The following is a 20,441-nucleotide window of genomic DNA, read 5'->3' as shown; positions in this document are numbered from 1 at the left end:
AGGGAAAAATGAATGATTTACAAAAGCCACTCAAGGCAAGCCTTTTCGCAACATCGAATTTTATCTAGATCCCTCAAGAACACGATACTCGCAATCTGCAGGCCCCTCACCGTTGACATTGACCATATCTTGAGGACACGCGCTCATAATGACAACTAAATCGGCCTCGGCTCTCAAAATGACATACTGGCCTTTGTCGCTGGTAGGAGCACGAATATCAATCCCGCCATGATGGTCCACGGCCACATTCATAAACAGGTTCAGCGGATCAGGGACCCAATCGTCCCTAACCTTGATATCAGGAAACTCTTTCAGTGCTTTGTGCATGTTGTCGTGGCAGCTGTCATGATACCCTACAGCACCCAATTGGCGATAGCGCTCAGCGTGGCAAGCGGGGAAGAGCAGGTCGTGGATACCTGGGGTCGTGTCATCGACAAGTGTCAAGATGGATTTGCGACGAGAACTGTATAACTTGCTTCCCTTGCGCAAGGAGATGCTTGAAAGCATTGCTCGAGTGTGACTCATCGAGAGGTATTCACGGTCATCTTTGGGGTTGAAAGCCCAAAAGTCGATCACTTGTTTTCCATGCGTATTGATGACTTGGAGACTCTGGCCCTGCTTTAGTGGGAGAGCTAAACCTTGCCGGGCGGGAAGTTGAGGCATTATGAACGGTAGACTCAAGAGACAAATAAGTGAGACTAAATAGAGGGGCAAATTGGATCAAGAATGCTTAGAAAGAGCTTTTAATATGGTTTCTAAGCTTGAAACATACTAACGGCTGACAGGGAACTGAGTACATGCGTAGAGATGAGGGGTTGACGTCCTGGTCTCTTACCAATCAGTCACATGATATCAGCCAGAAGCGATGACGTCTTGAACGAAACGAAATGGAGTAAGCGGCCTGACATGATTATTCGAAACATGACATTATGTCAAGCTTTCCCTCTGTAGATTTTAAAGTCGGCAGAGAAATCCTGTTCATCACCTCTGGCTCCTGACAACTGTTCCGATACCAGTCAGAATTAGAAACACGGCACTTGCGCCAAAGAAGAATGCCAAATTAAACCCCTCTTCGATAGAGAAATACACCAGAAAGAGGCCAGAAAGGAGTAGTGACAGGATGGTGAGAGCAAACCATGTCGCTATTATCGCTCTTGTTGGTAACCGGATTAAAGGGTTATCACTTTGTCGGAATGGGGTTCGCCTGTTGATACCCTGGCCAAGCAGAGGTGCTTCTGGATTCCCCTCTACATTGATATTCCTTTGATCAAGACCCTCTCCCCGAAGAGGCTCCATAGCGGTTCTTGTCTTTCTTTTATTAGTACGCAGCAGCGCAGCAAACAGTGAGATGGGTACCTGGTGGCTTCAGGCACCTACTGGCCACCTAGTTGCTATGAATGGCCAATTTCGACAGCGCTATAATAAGAAGGTGGATAGTTAGTGGTGTAAACACGCACTAATAAGTGGCGGCTTCATAAATTAACATAGGGCTAAGATCGACTGGTATATGGGAAAATGGAATATAGATAAAAGATAAAGGACCCAAGAAATGCTGACCGAGGACAGATTTCCCTGATTGGGCTAAACTAAGCACGTGATATGCAATGTTGGGCGGCTATCATCTCACCTGCCCCCGCCTGCTTTGAAGCAGGATTGTACCATAAGTCCTCAACCCTCCGACCCTTTTGTAATGGCGGAAATAATCGGACTTACCGCCAGCATTTTGACCTTCATCGAGTTCTCCGCCGTATTTGTTTCAGCCGTGCAGAAGGTCCACGCAGCTACCGATGGCACACCTCAAGAAATCCGGGAGCTTCTTCAGCAAGCCGATGACATTGCGGATTTGGAGGATAGGCTCACGGTTCTCAAATCGCAGAAAAGACTCACTTCAGCCGAGCTCCGTATCTTGAAGACCGGGGGAGCCTGTCGGAAGACAGCAGATGACATAAAGGCCATCGCGGAAAAGGTCTCTATACGATCTGGTGCGAAACTGAGATTCTTGGAGCATCCGCGCGTGGTTTTCGGGCTGCTTGCATCGCAGCCTGACCTGAAAAGATTACAGGAACGGCTGATGAATCATGAAAAAGCCGTGAAAGAAGCACTTGCCCTACTAATTCGAAAGTAGGTAATACCCATGTCTAGCATGTTAATTCCATTATACCCTTTGCTTCCATTTCCTACCTTATCTTTCTCTATCGCTAAGTACACTTGAACATCAGATTGCTTGGCATCATCACGTTCAGGTTAAGTCTCAATGCTAATCAAGTCCTTGTGCAGTAAAAACCATTCAGAGACAGTTAAAACTTTGGAAGCAATGCGAGAGGAACATTTGTCATACAAAATTGAGCAGTCGGTGAGATTTGACGCCATACAAGAAGAGATATTGGCTGCCTCGCAACAGGCCAGCCACGACTTTATTGAGTTCAAGGGCCAGGTCACAAGCCTTCGAAGCAAGATTGAGAGTCTCGAGAATGAAAGACAAACTTGTGAGAAACAAATTCGCATCTTGAAAAGTCTCTACTTCCATGAAATCAGAAAACGATGGGACAAGATCGACGATGCTGCCGCCCGCACACTTGCTTGGCTTCATGATCCGAGTAAAACATCATTTCTGCACTGGCTTTCATCCGAGACGAATGAGATCTATTCTATCAGTGGCTTGGTAGGTTTTAGTGCCAATCATGACTCAGAGAAGAGCACGCACTAAACACTTTTCTGATCAGCCTGGCAGCGGAAAGTCGACATTGATGAAGTTCGCATTCGAGCATGAGACAACCATTCAGAGCTTGAAACAATGGGCCGGAGCTACAAAGCTTTGCCGGGCAAGCTATTTCTTTTGGAATCAAGGATTCGAAATGCAAAAGTCTCAAATAGGACTGCTTCAATCCCTCCTTTACCAAGTCATGAGGCAGATTCCTAGCCTCGTTTCACTCGTTGATCGCGATCGTCTCGACTACGAACTATGGGACTTTGACGAATTACTATTACTTTTCAACAAGGTGAAACTGGAAACAGCTTCTTCGGTCAAGTTTTGCTTCTTTATAGATGGTCTGGATGAATATGACGGCAGTGAAGAGGGCATAGGCCAACTGATCAAGTCGATCTCCGAATCTCCCCATATCAAGGTTTGTGTATCCAGTCGACCTCGTTCCTTTTTCGAACAGAATCTTTGGTCAAACAAGTATTCTCTAAAGATGCAGGACCTCACGATGGACGATATGCGACTCTATGTGGCAGACGCCCTTGGAGAGCATGTGGACCTACAGCAGCTCCAAGTAGACCCATCCGGGAAGCTTCTGCTCGACCAAATAACAGAAGATGCCAAGGGGGTCTGGCTCTGGGTTCATCTGGTTACAAGAGACCTGAAACTCGCAGTGCGAGGGAACGAGACCATACGGAAGCTTTGCGAAATCGTCCAAGATTTCCCGAAGGACCTGGAAAAGTATTTTGAGCACATTATTCATCGAGTCGACCCTGTATTCCGAAAAGAAATGGCGAGGACATTTCTTGTTACCGTTTTCGAAGTCCAGCCTCTTCCGCTATACGCATTCTATCTTCTGGATGAGGAGATCGAAGACGAAGATTATGCGGTGAAAGCAGAAATTGGTCCACTTGAACCTGCGACTGTTGCTCAGGTCGGGAAAGAGTGGAAAGAAAAGATACACCTACGTTGCAGTGACCTCCTCGTGGTTGATAGCTGCGAACATCCGGTGTTCCTGCAACAGCCCGTCGACTTCCTGCATCGAACTGTTAGAGACTTTCTCAGAGACCAGTATATTCGTCAGCTAGAGGCCGTATTAAGCACTCAGTTCGTCCCACCGATATCCCTCTGTCGCATCTTTTTGTTCTTCCTGAAGAAACAGCACCAGCATAACCTCAACACCAAACAACAGTACAACAGCATGATCGGTCTGGTAGACGAGCTTCTCTACTACGCGCGGGAGGCAGAAAAGCACGAACTCTATAAGGACCAGCCTCTCTCTCCAGTGGCGGAGATATTGGATCAGGTGGATGCAGTTAACAGCACGCTCATGAAGATGTCCAAGACCGTGAGAAATCATTGGACACATGCCAGAGACCCACCGGCACCTCGAGGGCTGGATGAATACAACGAGGGGCATCATTATAACTGGATCTCTTTGGCCATACAAGCACGGCTGGTGAAATACGTGAGAGGGATACTGGGGGCCTATGGAGGCCTTCCGTCGAAAAGTGGTCGGCCGCTGCTCGACTACGCTCTGCGGCCTCGCAGAGTCACACCGATACAAGTTCCATATCACTCACAACGCGATGAGCCAAACATCGATAGGTCCATGGTTAAGCTATTACTAGAGCACAAAGCAAACCCAAACCAGATCGTATATTCTCACCAAGATCGAACTGTCTGGGCACTGTTCCTGATATCCTGCTGGGAGTCGGTGAACCGCCCAGAAGCAACGCCCGTGTCTATCAAAGAGTGGTTTGAAGTCAGCAAACTACTTATAGACTATGGAGCAGAGTCCGATTGTTTCAGCACAACAGATTTGAACTATTTGGGGAGCATGCAAGATGTTCTTGTGGCGATATTTGGTGAGTTGCAGGCTTCGACACTGCTACGGTTAATGGAGAGCAGGCCGCAGAAGACGGAGGGTGGTTGCTTGATACAATAGCACATAGTCATTCTGCTCTCTTGAAGTCAGGACATGAGGACTTAGATATCTGGAGTTTTATAACAATCCTATGGTTATAACCCCGCGAGTAGTTCTACTAAAGTCTTACGCCACATCTAGGAGATTTGCCGGAGTGATTGTTACTGGAGATGCCCACCAGCTTGCTTAACTCTGGAGCTTTTGCGATATTTCTTCCCCTTGAGTCGCTTGCCCGTGGTTTATACCACACAGTTCAGTGTACTTCTCAGACCCAAAGACGCGTTGAATTGACAGACACGTTAGATGTCAAACTTCCGCCCAACGCCGCCGTATACGCCAGATCCCAAGTCAGGCTCGACCCACTGAGGTAGGGACTATCGGTAGTCTGATTCCTGAAGAAGGCATAACTCTCAATGGCCCCGGCCTTGTCTGCAATCGCGAGATTTACATAGATATGACCCGCGAAACCGCCGCTGCTCAGCGATCCAGACTTGTTGCCGGCGAAATACTGATCCCATTCTTCACGTACAAAAGTTGGTTTGCGGACGTAAGCGCTGCTCGGCACAATTGGAAGCATGTGGATGCCCTGGATATAAGCAATCTCGTCGCCAAAGTATGTCGTGTGATTGATCTTTCTGTCCCAGAGGATGCCCGTCGCGCGATTCCCAATAAATTTGGCTGGTTGAACGTCGTTATCGCTTGCCAGGAGGAAATACGACTGTAGACTGCGCGCCGTCACTGCAAGTTGAAGATTTCCACGGGCCTCAAGGTTGGCGTCACCAGTGACTTTACCCCACATCTTGATGGCGTAGGTCGAAAAGGCGTCTTCGGCTGAAGACTCTTGATCCTTGCCGTCAGGGGCCTCAAGGACGCCCCGGGCCCAGCTGTGGCCGTGGAACCAGTCGAAGGATCGTGAAAAGGGAAAGAAAGGGTCTTCGGCCGATGGGTTAGACCAGTCACGGATGAGATTGTTGACCCAAACCTTGTTCACTCCGCCGTTCTTGCTCAGCCAAGAGGGGCTGAAGTGCGCAATGATTGCGGCAGTATACACATAGTAGCCATAGTGGAAGTTATGGTCGTTGTAGTATGTGTTGCCGAAGTCGATTGAAGAGTCCTTATTGTCATAGGACGCAGAAGAGACAAGGCCCTTCCACACGTCATCGTAGCATAAGGGATTTGGTTCTTCGTTCTTGACGTACCTGTCAAAGGCAGCTTCAAGTTTTGCAAGGGAACTAGCCGTGAACGACGTGTCTCCAGCAATGTTATGGACAGCATACAAGGCTCTCGCGTAGACCGAAAAGGCAATTCCACCATAGTACTTTGATGTCAGATTGGTAAGCTTTGTGATATCCCGAGCCAGCTCGACCTTTGCAGCCTTGATGATTGCCGCTTTGGCATCCTGAGATACTGTTGCTGCGGAGCCCTTAGATCCCGCGGATCCTAGACGCGGTGACCATGGATCGAATCCAATGTCAGTAGGAAGTTCATGCTCCACCATAGAGAACTCGTCTGCGAGTACAGCAGTGGCAATTCCCTTGGTTGTGCTGGCCAACGTGATGTTGGTGAGACCCCTCGCGGTCTCTGTATTAAATGAAGCAACGTGATGCGGCAGAGCAAACATGAGCAATGTCCGTTTCTCTATACCCCTCTTCGTCCAGGCCAGGGTATAGATGCCAGTGCGGCCGGAAACAGTGCCCGAGATGGTGGCACCGACTGGGTAGACTCCAGCAGCTCTGTTGAAGATGTCGATACCGGCTGCTCCTGCAGGATTCTTGGCAACTTGGACTGTTCCAGAAAAGCCTTTTGGACCCAAGATCGTTCCTTTGTCAATCATTTGAAGGGTCGGTCTGTCAGACAAGCAAGCGGGAGTAAGGTAGATCAACCAACTCGACCCATCACCCAACCGGACACTCCAACCATACACCGAGTAACTAGGGTCAGCAGAGCTCAGATGGAGATCGGTGATATTCGAGAACCGCTTTTGAGATTGAATAACAACAGTGGCGTTGCTGTAGACAGCAGTGACGAAAGCCATGCCCTGTACGACGGGGAACGATATAAGAGGCTTCGCACCTCTCCTCGGCGCAATTTTCACGTTGGCAGAGAATGCTGTTAGCGAGTCCGTGGTCAAAACTGTTCCATTCTGCAACTCTCGCGCTGAAAGAGCGATCGATTGCCGAAACGCCGGATCTTCCAAAGACTTTACGGGATTTCCGGGTCCGTAGATAAATTCGTCGCGATCCGTATGAGAGATAGACAAGCCATAGCCTTGTTTGACAGGGTCGCTGGACCGCCAGATCGAGTACGGGTGAGTCCATGTAGCATTATCTTGGTTGTTGGCAAAGAAGTTGGCATAGAACTTGTTGGTTTGAATAGGACTATTCTTGTTATCCACTCCAACGGGCATTTGCGGGTGATCTGCCCTGGACGGAACCAGGATAGGTGGGTCGTGAGAGATTTTGACAAAGACGTTATCTGAGCTGAGCTTCAATGCTCCTTCATTAATGCGCGAACCGTCAGCAGCTGAGCGTCTGGGGTGACTATGGGTATGCAATCCATGGTGGTGCCTAGAAGCGTGTACAGCTTCAAACAGGAGAAGGGTTATAAGAAGGCTGCCAAAAAACATATCTCGAAGAGTGGAGTAACGAGGGTAATGGAAATATTATATAAACAGAGACTAGCGATAAATATATAGCTGGACTTGTGTTCATTATTTAAGTTTATAGAACGGCACTTGGTAAAGTTTTCTTAACTCAGGGGAAATTAAGTTAATTAAGATTAAAGCTTTAATGGAGACTTGAAATAAAGATTGCATTGAAACGCGCTAGCAAATCTTAATAGTTGTATGCTGCGTTGCACCAAGCTACACGGACCTTTTATACCAGGCTATTTTAACTTTCATCTCTGCCGCTATCTCGTCAGAGCTTGCCATTCAATATTAACTTCATGCGGCAGGGCTGCCTTCAGCCAAATTGACGCTACACCCTTGGCCGTCTGTGAGAATGGCTGCATTGGGATCGGCAGTAACTCGCTGTTAGTGGCCACGTAAGTCCTGGCTGGCATTCCTTTAGGCTTTAGGAGCGGATATAGAGCCTATAGGTAGAAACGATTGTAAAGACATGGCCACGGGTCAGTTTCTGGTGACTTGCGAAACTATGGCATATCACTGCTACTCGGCATATAATCCAACTTATTCAATTCACTATGTACTAAGAACTATGTCCTGCCTTCTCTTCTCCCTGCGGATGATAGAAAGCTCATCGAAAGCTAACAGTCTCTGAACTCAGAGCATTGACTTAAGCAGCTGTAGCGAAACCAATACGAGAGTTGGTGGTGTCGTATACAGAGTAATAGTTCTCAAGGAACTTCTGTCCAATAATGACGTTGACACCAGAGGAGCCTCCGTCGCCGATCCAGGAGTAGTACTTGCCAGAGGACAAACCAAAGTTGCTGTACTGAGCAGTAGGGACCAAGTACTGCGCGGGCGTGAGGGTGTAGGTTGTCGACCCGAACTTGATACTAAAGTTGGCGGTAGGCTTCTTGGTGAATGCGGCAAGGCCGCTTGAGCTGTCAGTCGAACCACCAGCGGCAGACAGGAACTTGTTGTAGACACTAGTGGGGACGTAGATAAGCGTTGTGCCAGTGTCGACAATACCGCTGCCGGAACCAAGAGTTGTAGATCCATAGGTAAAGCCAGAAACAGAGATACCCCAGTAGGCGGCAGCTTGGCCACTGGTAAGAGTTGGGAAGTAGGTGAGGGAGCCGGTGTACTTGGAGCTGTCGACACCACCAAGGGTCAACTCTCCATTGGCATCGCTATCATCGCTACCAGACTCTGGCTTGAAGGAGACACCGAGGACCTCGGATGAGATTGAGCCTTGGCTATAGAGGTTGTCCATAAAAGTAGGAACGGTGTCGACATTGGAGACAGTGCTCTCAGTGAGATCAACGGGGCCAAAGCCGATGATGCCATCTACACCCGAGAAACCGCTGGCACTGCTAGCAGCACCAATCGACTGCGAAGCAACACTGAGGCCGCCAAAGCTGACCTTGTCCTTGTACTCAGTGCCAGAGAATGAACCAGAGCCATAAGAGACGCTGACAGAGCCGCCTGTAGACTTGCCGGTCGATGTAGGCTCACACTTGGTCTGAGCACCACACCAAGTGTTTGAAGCTATCATAGGTCAATGGTTGATTCTTTTCACATTCGAGGCGTATTTGACTTACATCCAGTATCGACAATGAGGTTCCAGGTCTTGCCTCCAATCACGACAGGCGCGACGTAGGAGACATCCTCGTTGGTGACAGTGCCAGAGCTAACGGCATCGACGTGGAAAGAACCCTCTCCATTAACCTTCCGAATGCGGGCCTGGCCCTTCTGGACGATGGCCTTGATCGAACTGGCCTTGACGACGTGCTTCAAGGGCAGAACGGCAGTCTTGGCCCTAGGCTCAAGGGGCGAGGCTGAGACGGCAGCCGCAGCGGCAAGAGTGAGAGTAACAGCGAAGAGCATCTTTGCTGGTAATATAAGAATCCGGAGAAGATGTTTGAGAGGATGAGATGGTGATGAGAAGGACTGACGTTGAAAGCCAGACTACGAGCTTATTTATATCTGTTGAAGTTGATAGTATGGCTCGATCTATCTACGACTTCTCGGCAAACCGGCATCGTGGAGGCATAGTTATCTCCAAGTTTGACAAGCTGGACTAGGCTCTAAACATCTCTCAACCTTCTAGATGGTGTTCATACTTGGTATGAAGTGATCGTCCTGTGGGTAGCTGTGTTGAATGCCACTTGCCCCTAGCGTGACGTGATAACTAGCACCTACCGCATTGGGCAGGTTCCGTGTCCAACTTGCTAATCTGATAGGGTGTACGGCCGGTCAAGCGTCCAAACTAATCTCTCAATGCCGAACTCTTCGCCCAATCAACTTCTTCCTATACAGCAGTGTGACATTGGTACCCCAGAATCACGTCTTTGATCTGCGCGAATCGCTTGGCATCGACTCTGGATCGTCTGATGTAGAGGAATAGTCTCTCGTTGCCGTCATAGCCGAAGATCTTTTGTTCGAGCGATCAGGCATAACACAGAGGTTAGTCGCAAGAGCACTTACAGCCTGTTTGAACTAGTTTACTGATTGGGTAACTTTATCTCCTGTCTATTTTGTAACTTTTACATTACTTATATATAGAAGCTTTAATTATAAATATATTCAAATAATTGAATTTATTTTACTAATACTATCTTTATAATATTCTTCTATTATATTTAATAATCCTCTTGAAGAAGCAGTTAAATAAGACTTCAACTGCATAGACATAAGCTAGTCCCTGACCTAAATCCCTCAGCCTTCTGTAAAACATCTACAGTCGCGACATTTCGCAGCTTCCGTTTATGTCATTAAAGACTAACACTGTCTCAAGATATCTCCAACTAAATACTACTCTGTATCGGCTAGATGTGCCGTCCCTTATCATTGACATGTCTTGCAAGATCACTTACCTATTTCGCCCAAGGCATGTGAAGAAAAAGTCCCTTATCTTCGCTGTTATACCCTATCAGCTTTCGATGTTCTCATATCGAGGTCTGAATCTGGTTAAGCCTTGATTGAGTGCTAACAGAAGTTCCTTGTCGTCCTGATTGGGTGTGGTAGCCGGATGAATGACAGGGGGTATGACAGGGGTATGACCCCCACCGCGTCTCGTACCGTGCCGAGGTGATAGACGAGTATTGGCATTCCATTTGCCGGCTCTATGGCCACGGCATTGAATGAGAAAGGAGATTCAATGATATGAAGCCGAAGAGATAATCCGGAGGTTTAAGTATTGGTGGGCCATCAGCGGTAAAACTGAAGATATATATTTTCGCCGCCTTCACTGCAGAATCTGCAAATTTGTACACTGAACCTTTATGCTTGTCGGGCAACATGTATGGCTTCGTAACCGGCGTTGTTGCCATACGGTTGAGGAATCGAAAACAGCCTCAACATACAAAGGTATAGATCAGAAATACTCACTTGTCACTGTGTTTGCAGCCTCAAGCTTGTCCTTAGAGGCAACAGCCACTTACATGATATATATGGATTATTTTCTCCTTGACATCTGGTGGCAAAAAGGAAACCTTCTTGCTGAAAGCCATATATTCTCATAACTGCCTTAAATGATGTATAGAACCCGGGATGGAATGGGAGACAACTTTGAACCGCCCTCCTCAAGTTCTCTCTGCTGATTTAAGCTCTCGGCGATAAATCCCAATCCACGCTCTCGGATTGAGTTTGTTCTAGCTGCCTGATTCTTTATAACATTTAGGTATTCTAAACGCTCCTTGATTTTTCCCTAGCTGTAGATTTGCTCAAGGGCGTTTAATCACTGTTATGTATTCAGTCGTCCATTGGTTGCATTTTCATCTCTGACCGTGTTGGATACCCTATATTCCATAATCTGGAGGCAATTGACGAACTCCACTTGCGAGAGATCCACTGGCCCAGACAGGGAAAGGAATAAATAGCCGCTTCAGGTGACCGTATCAGGCCACAGCCCCTAGCTCATTATCTATACGCGTATTAATTTGCCGCGCCACTAAGCCTCGAAGACCTGTATAAAAACTTAGTTTGGCTAAGAGATATGTCTAAGGTACTAGTGAGAGCAAAGAGTTCATTATCTGTATCCAATAATCTATCTTCTTTACGTCTGGATTGGAACTGAAGCTCCTTTCATCCCTCAGCCTTACAACGTTTCACAGCTCTGAAAAATCAGGAACCGAACCACCGGAAATGAATCCGAGGGAGCTAACATTCTGGAACCACCTGATCGGGTCATGTAGCTGTTTCAGATGCCACGCCGCTCACTCTAGCTGTGGGTAGTTCGTATTCTTGCTGCACAACGTTCCAGATTGGCGGAACAATTGGCCTAGTTGTCGGCGCGAGAACTGCAATTTGCGAGATAGCTCAACACTGAGTCCACAACACGAGTCAACAGCAAGCGCCTTTCCGTTATATATCTCCCTGGGAGTCGCAAATCAGCTTCTGTTCTGGCAGTATTGTTCATTCATTCATTTTCCAGTCCCTCATTTCTTCTGTTTGTATACATCAATAAGGAATCTGGTATTCCTCTCACATTCGTTTTAAATACTTATTCTTAACGCCTGTACAATGCGTCTCCTCGATGTTTTCGTCGCCGTCGTGGCATTTCTCCCCACGTCATTCGCCGCTCTCCCTACTCAAGCCGAAGGATTTGCCGCTGGCACTACTGGTGGAAAGGGCGGTCAGGTCGTGCGTCCCAAGAACAACCAGGAACTGGCCAACTATCTAAAGGATAACACCGCGCGTATCATTTATCTGGAGCGGACCTTTGATTTCAAAGGATCTGAGGGTTCTGCGACTGAGACTGGCTGCGCGCCTTGGGGTACAGGTGCACACTGCCAGCTTTCTATCAACAAAAACCAGTGGTGCACCAACTACAGCCCTGGTGCTCAGAAGGTCACTGTCAAGTATGACAAGGCTGGTCTGAACCCTCTTTTGGTGGGCTCAAACAAGAGCATCATCGGCGTCGGTTCCAAGGGTGTCATCAAGGGCAAGGGTCTCCGTCTTGCCAATGGCGTCAAGAATGTTATCATCCAAAACATCCATGTCACCGATCTCAACCCCAGCCTGGTCTGGGGCGGCGACGCTATCACTCTTGACGGCACCGACAATGTCTGGATCGATCACTGCACTACATCATTGATCGGTCGCCAGCATATTGTTCTTGGTACTGGAGCCAGCGGTCGCGTTTCTATCACAAATAACAAAATTGACGGTGTGAGCCCATGGTCTGCAAGCTGCAACACTTATCACTACTGGGCCATTCTCTTCCTCGGAAAGAGCGACGTAAGTAGCAAATACGCCATACAGTAGAGACGATTTACTAACAGGGTTTAGTTGATCACCTTCAAGGGCAACTACATGTACCACGTTTCCGGCCGCGCTCCCAAGGTTTCCGGCAACACCCTCCTCCACGTCGTCAACAACTATTTCCACGACGTCTTCGACCATGCTTTCGAGATTGAAGAGAACGGCCAGGTTCTCGCTGAAGGAAACGCGTTCCAGAACGTCAAGAACCCCCTCAAGACTGGTACCAAGGGCCGACTCTTCACTGTCCCTACTGCCGGATCTGCCAACTCTTGCAAGGCTGCTCTTGGACGCGCGTGCCAGATTAATGCCTTTGGAAGCTCTGGAACCTTCCCTGGCGATGACACTGGCTTCCTGGGCAGCTTCAAGGGCAAGACTATTGCTTCTGCTGCCAGTGCTCAGAGTGCTAAGAATGCTATGACAAAGGCTGGTTTCGGCCTTGCGTAAATGCATAGTCCGTCTATCACTGGCTGGTGTTGTTCTCTTCAAAATGGGTATTCTATTTGTGTATAATTGTATTAAAGCATGGCCGAGAAGTTAATATACCAGTGTACATATTCTTCGGTATCTCTAATAGCATATGCTGGTAAACCTTGTAATCGACTGCGGAGTTCACCATATTGCAAATCATCTTCCAGTGCTAATCTTAATTATTATTATTTAGGGTGAAATGCAGGCGAAGATCTACTCTTAAAAGACTATTGGTTATATGTACTGTAGCCATAAGAGGTATCCCTTGAGTTTCAGTAAATGATGTATAGAATAAATAAGTAAGTAGTCGTAGGCAAGTCTAAGATTGTATTAAAGTCCTGTCAATTGGTAAGTTGTATAAATTGCATGAGGCAGGAAGAAATACAAGTGATTCTAGTAAGTCGAGTTCCACGGCATTATTCTTATATGTCTTCCTCCCGGATCACCAGCTATTTCATTTATGGAACAAATATGGAGATTAGGTCTGCATCCTATTTTAATGCAGTCCTGAATTTTTTTTAGTCAGTTCAGGAATCCCTGTGCATGGATTGACCCCATAAATCTACCCCTGCTCTGAAACGCATGCATATAGCTCTATTCTTCCACCATTCAAGGACAGAGGTCATAAGAATAACAAGGCTCTGGGTAGTCCAATAGCCATTATGGAGATTAAGGGTTATGAAACCTCTGCCTACTGTCCTCATGTTTATTACAGTACCGAGGGTTCCTTACTGAACCACAACGTGAAGATACGTCAGAGACTAGGCATGTTATCTATGTACACATAATTTCGGTTAGTTTGAAGTTGATGATCTTTTAGTCCAGAGTGCTCTTTATTGGAAACAGCAGACTGCGTAATTTATTGGCCATAAATAGTCTTGCACACTCTTAGTACTCGGATATGAAAATTTCTCTATTTTCCATCTAGATTTACGACGTTTACTGCTTGCTAGTCGCTTTCAAGATGCGCGCCTTCCCCCAACTTGTTCTCATCCTCTCGACCATCGCTGCGGTTGATGCTTCAAAGGGTTTCAAGCATCGCCATGGACGACCTAAGAATGTAAATTTGGAAGACGCTTCCAGTTCCATATCCAGCAATTCGAAAATAGCAGAATTTAAAACTGGGCAAGCGCAAACCGTTGTCTCAACGGTCCTCATCGTACCTACTCAGACACCCAGTGATGCCGAGATTGTCCAGCCTCAAAAGCTCGAAGCGCCGTCTCAAAATGCAGGCCTATTATCGACATCACAACAAAAGAAAAGTACTACGGCTGCTCTCGAGGAGCCGACCAAGAAATTCTGCGGCGAACCCAACGAATATGAAGTCCTCATTGGAACACCGTGGATTGTATTCTCCATGAACTACAACTACCAGTCCATCAAAGGCTCTTCCTGCGTCGGCTACTATAACTACGAAGGGTCTGGCGACAACCAGACTATCCACTGGAGTGTCCTATGGGACATCGATCCTGATGTCGGCACGAATCTCGTCAAGGGCTACAACTTCATCGGTCTTACACAGGGTCTGGAAACGAGGCTCAGCGATATCAAGAGCATTCCTTCCAAGTATGAGTGGACCACCAGCAAGACTACTGATTATAAAGGTATACGATCCCGATACTGCAACTTCTCTCTGTAAAAATGTAATCATGCATGCTGACTGTCGGTGCTTACCAGGGAACGTTGTATATGACTTTATGACCTGCGATACAAAGGGAGACTCAACCTCCAGCAACGCGCAGGAGCTCATGCTCTGGCTAAACTGGGAAGGTGGTCAGGTCCCCATTGGATGGGGCGAAGGGCCTATCGCTACCATCGATGGACTCTTTGGCAAAGACGGCTGGAAGCTGTACCAAGGTGTCAATGCCGATACTGGCATCACAGTGACCTCGCTCCTGTGCCCCGAGGATAGCCAGTTTGGCAACGAAGAGGGCGGTAGTTTTGAGGGTGATATCAAAGACTGGCTTGTAGCGCTGTCCAGAGAGGGCGTGTTCAAGTCAGACACCTATGTGAACGTAGGAAACGCTGGCATGGAACCTTACTATGGCACTGTTGACTTTGACAACTATCTGAGCCTTCGCATCAACGTCTAGAGAGCAGCGTCAAGAGTCGTTTAGATGTGATGCTCACTGTATTTTATTCTTAACCTTGGACCATGCGTCAAAGTGTTCCATGTATGTAGGTTTGCTTGGTCTGTATACAATTGCTTAAATCTTTTCATGTCATAGATCCTAAGAAGGTTGTGTAAGAATGTTCTTGTAGACCATCCTTTGTACTAACTATGTATAGACTGAATGATATTATCCTATTGCTGTTATACGAGGTTTTGATTATTGAATGTATAAGTAGGGTCCTCTAATTCTAACATACTGACGAAAAGGGGGGGAATTGACGAGATTCATGTTGAACTATGCTCATTTGCCTTCACACTTATATAAGAAGTAGTGTACAAGACTTGGCCTGAGAAATCTTGTCTTATGTGATAACAGTAACAGTTCTACAACCATACCCACAAGGTCTATCTGGTCATATGACCCCAGTTGAGTAGCAATATCTCAGAATGACCGTAAGCCATAATTACGTTCAGCTTGAGAAAGAAGAGCAACAAGTCACAGTTGACCCGGTGCTTAGTTTATCTAATCCGAATCAAACGTAACGAACAAGGGCACAGGAACGTATCCTGGCATTGATGAAGGGCCGATAAGCGCCTTCATCCCGAGTTCACCACCCGAGGGGCCAATGTATGTAGTGCCCCAGAGAGTGCCAGTGGCAGTACATCCAGAAGACATGCTGCACTGCACCTCAGGCACAGTGCATTCTAAGCGGCTGCCCGGTGTAGGTGTCTCGCAAGTGAGGTACTGCTCCTGGTCCGGCATATTGGTGGCATCGCATACGATGAAAGCGCTGGTGCCATCGCCGGGGAAGTAGCCGCAGATAGGCAGAGTGCCGTCAAGTAACAAGCGGCCGGTGGTGGCGTCGATGGTGAAGTAAGCATCGGTATAGCCTTGGGCACTGTTGAAGAGGAGAGGAGCGAAATGAACTCGATTTGATAGAAGGGGTTGGCCTTGGTAATTACTGCTCTCCGGAATCAGTCGGAACATGGGAACAGCGGTGGTAGTGGCAGCTGCAGTGGTAGAAGCTGCTTCAGTGGTTGCGGTTGATGTAGCCAAGGTGGTAGCCTCGGTGGTTGTATCGCCGGAAACAGTTGCCTCGCTACTTGCAGTCTCTATTTCAGTTACGGCTGAAGTCACCTCAGTGGTTACATCAGTTACTGTGTCAGCAGAGGTGACTGCTTCGGTCGTCGTGCTGGCAAAGGTGGCCGAGGTGTCGGAAGATAGGTCAAAACCAGATGTTGACACTGTTGTCGCAACGGAAGACTCAGATACTGGGCCATGCTGTTAGCAAAAAACGACCAACCAAGAGTTCATCACTTACCTGAAGAACGAGGCTTGCAAGGGCCCGCAACCGCAACATCAATACAAGCAAGGCCAACGGCCAATAAACGAAGGATCCTCAAATGCATGATGGCTTAAACGAGTGACGAAGGTGAGAAAAATGAGTGACAAGACAAAGAGTGCTGAAATGAGCAAACAAGCAAGTAGTCGGAAATCTGGGAAACATGCTTTTATTATTCTCCAAACTTGGGAAATGAGCATGTTGCGCTAGTGGTATCAGTGCCTGAAGACAGTCAATAGTTTGTGTTAGTGAGCGGAGCTAATGAGTTCGAGTTGCCGAACACCAACGCCATTGTGGGCTTCCAATCAATAGTCTATAAGCTAAACGTTTACCTGACTCCAGGAAATCCAGCAAAGCCCCCCTGACTATGATACACTAAGCTACTGAAGAGAGAGTAGTTAGAACATGAGTTCTTACAGGGATTGTTGTATTTTAATAAAGAGCATTCTAGAGCTTAATGGCTAAAAGATTTAGCTCAATTAGGGCACTACATAGAGGGACTTTTAATATTACTCTTGGCTTTATTTAAGTTCTTTACGCAGGGTAATACATTTAGTTAATATATCGAGATAAGGTTTTAGGCAGCTTAGTGCAGTATATAAGGATTGTTAGATTTCTAATATAGACATTAACTTATTTCTTTCTAAGGTGTTTAAAATATAGACTGTATTTATTATTGGTATATCTGGCAATAGCCATATTATAAAACTCTATACCTTAGGCTTACTTGATTCTGAACTACAATACGTGCTCTGTATTCTGAATTATAGGCAGTGCGCAGTGCCCTGATAAGTAGCGATAGTCTAATACTGAGAGGGGGGATAAGAATACATATGCAGCTTGGCTGCCTGACGGGAAACAAGCACGTATAAGTATCACGGGGATGAGTGGCGTGTCAAAGTCCCAAGAGAGAGTAAGCAGCCACGTCAGGTGATCGAGCCAGGCTTTGACCCCTCACTCGCATGCATGCCTGAAGCTTTTCACAATAGTTGCCTGATAATCTGCGTCACAACTATCGAAGGTTAATCGATAGGGTTAAACAACTGCACTCAACCTCGCTGTTTTTCTGATTCCCAGATGACAACATGTCGAAATGGCTGAAGTTACTGGGCTCGCGCTTGGCGTCCTAGGCCTCGCTGGTCTGATCGGCGCTTTTAAGGATACCATCGATGTTTTCAACACCGTTGTAGATATGCGCCATATGGGCCGTCAGTATCAAGTCCTCGATATCAAGCTAGATATAGAAAAGGCCCTCCTCCTTCAGTGGGCGGATCGGGTGAAACTTCTTCAAGCTGATCACGACGTGCGACTCGATGAACCGAACACCCAAACCCTCGTTTTGCGGATCCTTGGTTCAGTTCGATCACTTTTAACGGACGCGGATCAGTTACAAAAGCGCTATGGGTTGCGACTGGAAAATGACACTGAGACGCCGATCTCGGCGGGTCTTGAGCCGGACTTTTCATATCTGCCCTCTAGACTATTGAGCGGACCAATTCCGCTGCAGCATGTTAGTTCCGACCAACAGCGAGATCAGTCTCAGTCCGGCTGGAGGTTCAGTCAGAAGCGCATGAAGAGCTTTGTGAAACGGCTCGAAGCACTACCATTTCCGGAACAAGGTCGGGCGACCACAACATCTACTACCCAAAAGACACGTTGGGTTATCAGAGATAAACAGAAGTTCGAGGTTCTCATCCAAGATGTTGCCGAGCTGACAACCAAACTCGATCAGGTTGTCCCTCCGTCAAATTCCGAAACAGCTCGCTCAATGATCCAGAGCGATATCGAGCTCATCAAAAAGGATGTCAGAAAGCTTTTGTTGTTTCAGGAGGCGACAGGAAACCATACAGCTATAGCTCAATCAATAGAGGAGAATCTCGATAGAATTCGCCAGGCTCGCATCTTGAACACACTATGGTTCAGGATGATAAATGATAGATCCGAAAGCATCTCACAGAATCATCGGGACACCCTTCAATGGGCCATTGAAGGTTCAAATAACACCGAGTCCTGGCATGATCTCCCGTCTTGGCTTCTCAATGGCTCCGGCATCTACTGGGTCTCTGGGAAAGCCGGAAGTGGCAAGTCAACCCTGATGAAGTTTGTCTTTGGGCACCAGCGAACCACGTCGATCCTATCTCAATGGGCTAACGGAAGCCGACTGCTTACATGTCATTACTTCTTTTCCAACTTGGGAACAGATCTCCAGAAGAGCCAGGCTGGACTCTCTCGTACATTGATTTATCAAATACTGGATAAAAACAGGTCACTGATACAAAAAGCACTTCCTAATATGTGGAAAGAATTACTCGAACGAGAGTCTAGCCTGCGAGATAATGATCTGTTCACTCATGATGACATCACCTTACCTTCGGTAGCCGAGACAAGGCAAGCATTTGAAGTTATCTCAGCAAATAGTGGCAGGATAGGACACATTTGCTTCTTTATCGATGGCCTTGATGAACTTGTTGGGGATTACAGTGATAGTATCGACTTTATTAGCAAGCTAGCCCAGAACGAGCAGTCCAAAGTCGTCGTCTCGAGTAGACCTATCCCAACCTGCGTCGCTGCCTTCCGAAAGCATCCTCATCTCAGATTGCAAGACCTTACGCGATACGATATACAAGCATATGTTCAATTCAAAGTTGGAGGCCATCCGTCTATGAAACGACATATGAGACGGTATCCCGAAGAAGCGGCCTCCTTGATGAATGAACTTGTTGATAAGTCTTCTGGAGTTTGGCTCTGGATAATACTCGCTTGTCGATCTATTTGTGGAGGTTTCGATGATCATGATCGCCTTGCAGAAATTCGTCGTCGCGTAGATGAACTCCCGCCAGAGCTCAAGGACATGTTCATGCATATGCTCAGTAAGGTTCACAGACGGCATCAAGAACAAGGAGCTCAATTGCTCAACATCTGCTACACATAGCAGAAGACCAAGTCACCGTTTCTCCAGAAAGGCTTATATGCGCTAGGCCTTGCACTTGTGGATGACTATAATACACAGACTGTCTGCATTGAGAATCTTGACGCGGAGGAGAAGCTAGAAATATGCGAAGAACTTGAAGGTCGACTCAGGAGTCGGTGCTGGGGGCTACTGGAGTTTGCAGACTCCAGGCCTACAACTTCGGGAAGAGACATAACAGAAGCAAAGGTCATGTTCATGCATCAAACTGTCTTCGAGTTTCTGAGCGATCAGAACTCATGGAAGCTTGACTGTCTGCAAATACAGGACACTGCTTTCCAGTCAGCTACAGCGCTATCACTCTACGGCGTACATATGGCTGTCCAGAAGCTCTGTGAAAAGAATGAAGTGGCGGCCATGGATCTATTCGAGGAGGGCCTTTGGTGGGGAGCTGAGGCCGATAAGCAGAGACCCAATGACACCAAAAACTGCTTCTTCCATCTTACGGCCTTTCTGTCGCTTCTGTCAGAAAGGAAACTCTCATGCGTTACACTCCAGAGACTTGCACAGGCATTAAACGTTGGTGAGGCACCTGAACCCTTACCTGTGGGTTGTTCACCTATCTCCTTACTACTCGCCGTTGAAGCAGGCGCAATAAACTTTGCCAAAAGCCACTCGAACTTCGCAGCAACAGGTCATGACTGTCAGCGCGGATGTAAGCCTCTTCTATACCATGCCCTCAGGAAACAATTTCTCAGTGGCAAATTTAATGATCAGCCATCAGACTCACGTTTCAACACCTCTCACATGGTGGAGATGCTCCTTCTGATGGGCTGTGACGCTACCAATCTCGTCGCAGTCAGTGGTTGTGAGACAAGTCTTTGGTCTTTGTGGTTGGAGGAGCTGACAAGGCTCACGGCCTATACGCTTAACGAAGATGAGAAGGCTGTTCTTGCGAATATCTCCAAGATGTTTCGAGCAGCAAATGATAATTTCAGGCCAGAAGGATTTGATGATATGATTATTGACTGGCCTGGTGTTACCTATTAGAGATACATTATGCCCCCTTTCATATAGTTCTAGCACACTA

General features: G+C 47.3%; 8 protein-coding genes across 8 annotated transcripts; 4 read left to right on the top strand and 4 right to left on the bottom strand.

Moving 5' to 3' along the window:
- Positions 1-60: 60 nt before the first annotated feature.
- On the bottom strand, positions 61-663 carry FMAN_02006 (uncharacterized protein; the record flags this gene model as incomplete). Its single annotated transcript, XM_041825466.1, has 1 exon — positions 61-663. One exon carries the CDS (start codon positions 661-663, stop codon positions 61-63), a length of 603 nt encoding a protein of 200 aa, XP_041677363.1.
- Positions 664-1,690: 1,027 nt separating this feature from the next.
- On the top strand, positions 1,691-4,649 carry FMAN_02005 (uncharacterized protein; the record flags this gene model as incomplete). Its single annotated transcript, XM_041825455.1, has 3 exons — positions 1,691-2,121; positions 2,278-2,662; positions 2,724-4,649. 3 exons carry the CDS (start codon positions 1,691-1,693, stop codon positions 4,647-4,649), a joined length of 2,742 nt encoding a protein of 913 aa, XP_041677362.1.
- Positions 4,650-4,893: 244 nt separating this feature from the next.
- Positions 4,894-7,035, bottom strand: FMAN_16037 (uncharacterized protein; the record flags this gene model as incomplete). The annotated part of the gene is made up of 1 exon (XM_041825444.1): positions 4,894-7,035. The coding sequence occupies one exon, from the start codon at positions 7,033-7,035 to the stop codon at positions 4,894-4,896; it is 2,142 nt and encodes a 713-aa protein (XP_041677361.1).
- An 889-nt stretch (positions 7,036-7,924) lies between these two features.
- On the bottom strand, positions 7,925-9,141 carry FMAN_02004 (putative aspartic proteinase precursor; the record flags this gene model as incomplete). The annotated part of the gene is made up of 2 exons (XM_041825433.1): positions 7,925-8,802; positions 8,856-9,141. 2 exons carry the CDS (start codon positions 9,139-9,141, stop codon positions 7,925-7,927), a joined length of 1,164 nt encoding a protein of 387 aa, XP_041677360.1.
- Positions 9,142-11,778: 2,637 nt separating this feature from the next.
- FMAN_02003 (putative pectin lyase precursor) lies at positions 11,779-12,963 on the top strand (the record flags this gene model as incomplete). The annotated part of the gene is made up of 2 exons (XM_041825422.1): positions 11,779-12,495; positions 12,547-12,963. The coding sequence occupies 2 exons, from the start codon at positions 11,779-11,781 to the stop codon at positions 12,961-12,963; spliced, it is 1,134 nt and encodes a 377-aa protein (XP_041677359.1).
- Positions 12,964-13,951: 988 nt separating this feature from the next.
- On the top strand, positions 13,952-15,080 carry FMAN_02002 (uncharacterized protein; the record flags this gene model as incomplete). Its single annotated transcript, XM_041825411.1, has 2 exons — positions 13,952-14,591; positions 14,665-15,080. 2 exons carry the CDS (start codon positions 13,952-13,954, stop codon positions 15,078-15,080), a joined length of 1,056 nt encoding a protein of 351 aa, XP_041677358.1.
- A 543-nt stretch (positions 15,081-15,623) lies between these two features.
- On the bottom strand, positions 15,624-16,510 carry FMAN_02001 (uncharacterized protein; the record flags this gene model as incomplete). Its single annotated transcript, XM_041825400.1, has 2 exons — positions 15,624-16,372; positions 16,423-16,510. 2 exons carry the CDS (start codon positions 16,508-16,510, stop codon positions 15,624-15,626), a joined length of 837 nt encoding a protein of 278 aa, XP_041677357.1.
- A 1,026-nt stretch (positions 16,511-17,536) lies between these two features.
- FMAN_02000 (uncharacterized protein) lies at positions 17,537-20,401 on the top strand (the record flags this gene model as incomplete). Its single annotated transcript, XM_041825389.1, has 2 exons — positions 17,537-19,318; positions 19,376-20,401. The coding sequence occupies 2 exons, from the start codon at positions 17,537-17,539 to the stop codon at positions 20,399-20,401; spliced, it is 2,808 nt and encodes a 935-aa protein (XP_041677356.1).
- Positions 20,402-20,441: the final 40 nt, after the last annotated feature.

The sequence above is a fragment of the Fusarium mangiferae genome (assembly GCF_900044065.1).
Source record: "Fusarium mangiferae strain MRC7560 genome assembly, contig: FMAN_scaffold001, whole genome shotgun sequence".
Classification (NCBI taxonomy): domain Eukaryota; kingdom Fungi; phylum Ascomycota; class Sordariomycetes; order Hypocreales; family Nectriaceae; genus Fusarium; species Fusarium mangiferae.
The sequence above is the reverse complement of the archived record's forward strand: the minus strand, read 5'-3'. Positions and strand labels throughout refer to the sequence as shown.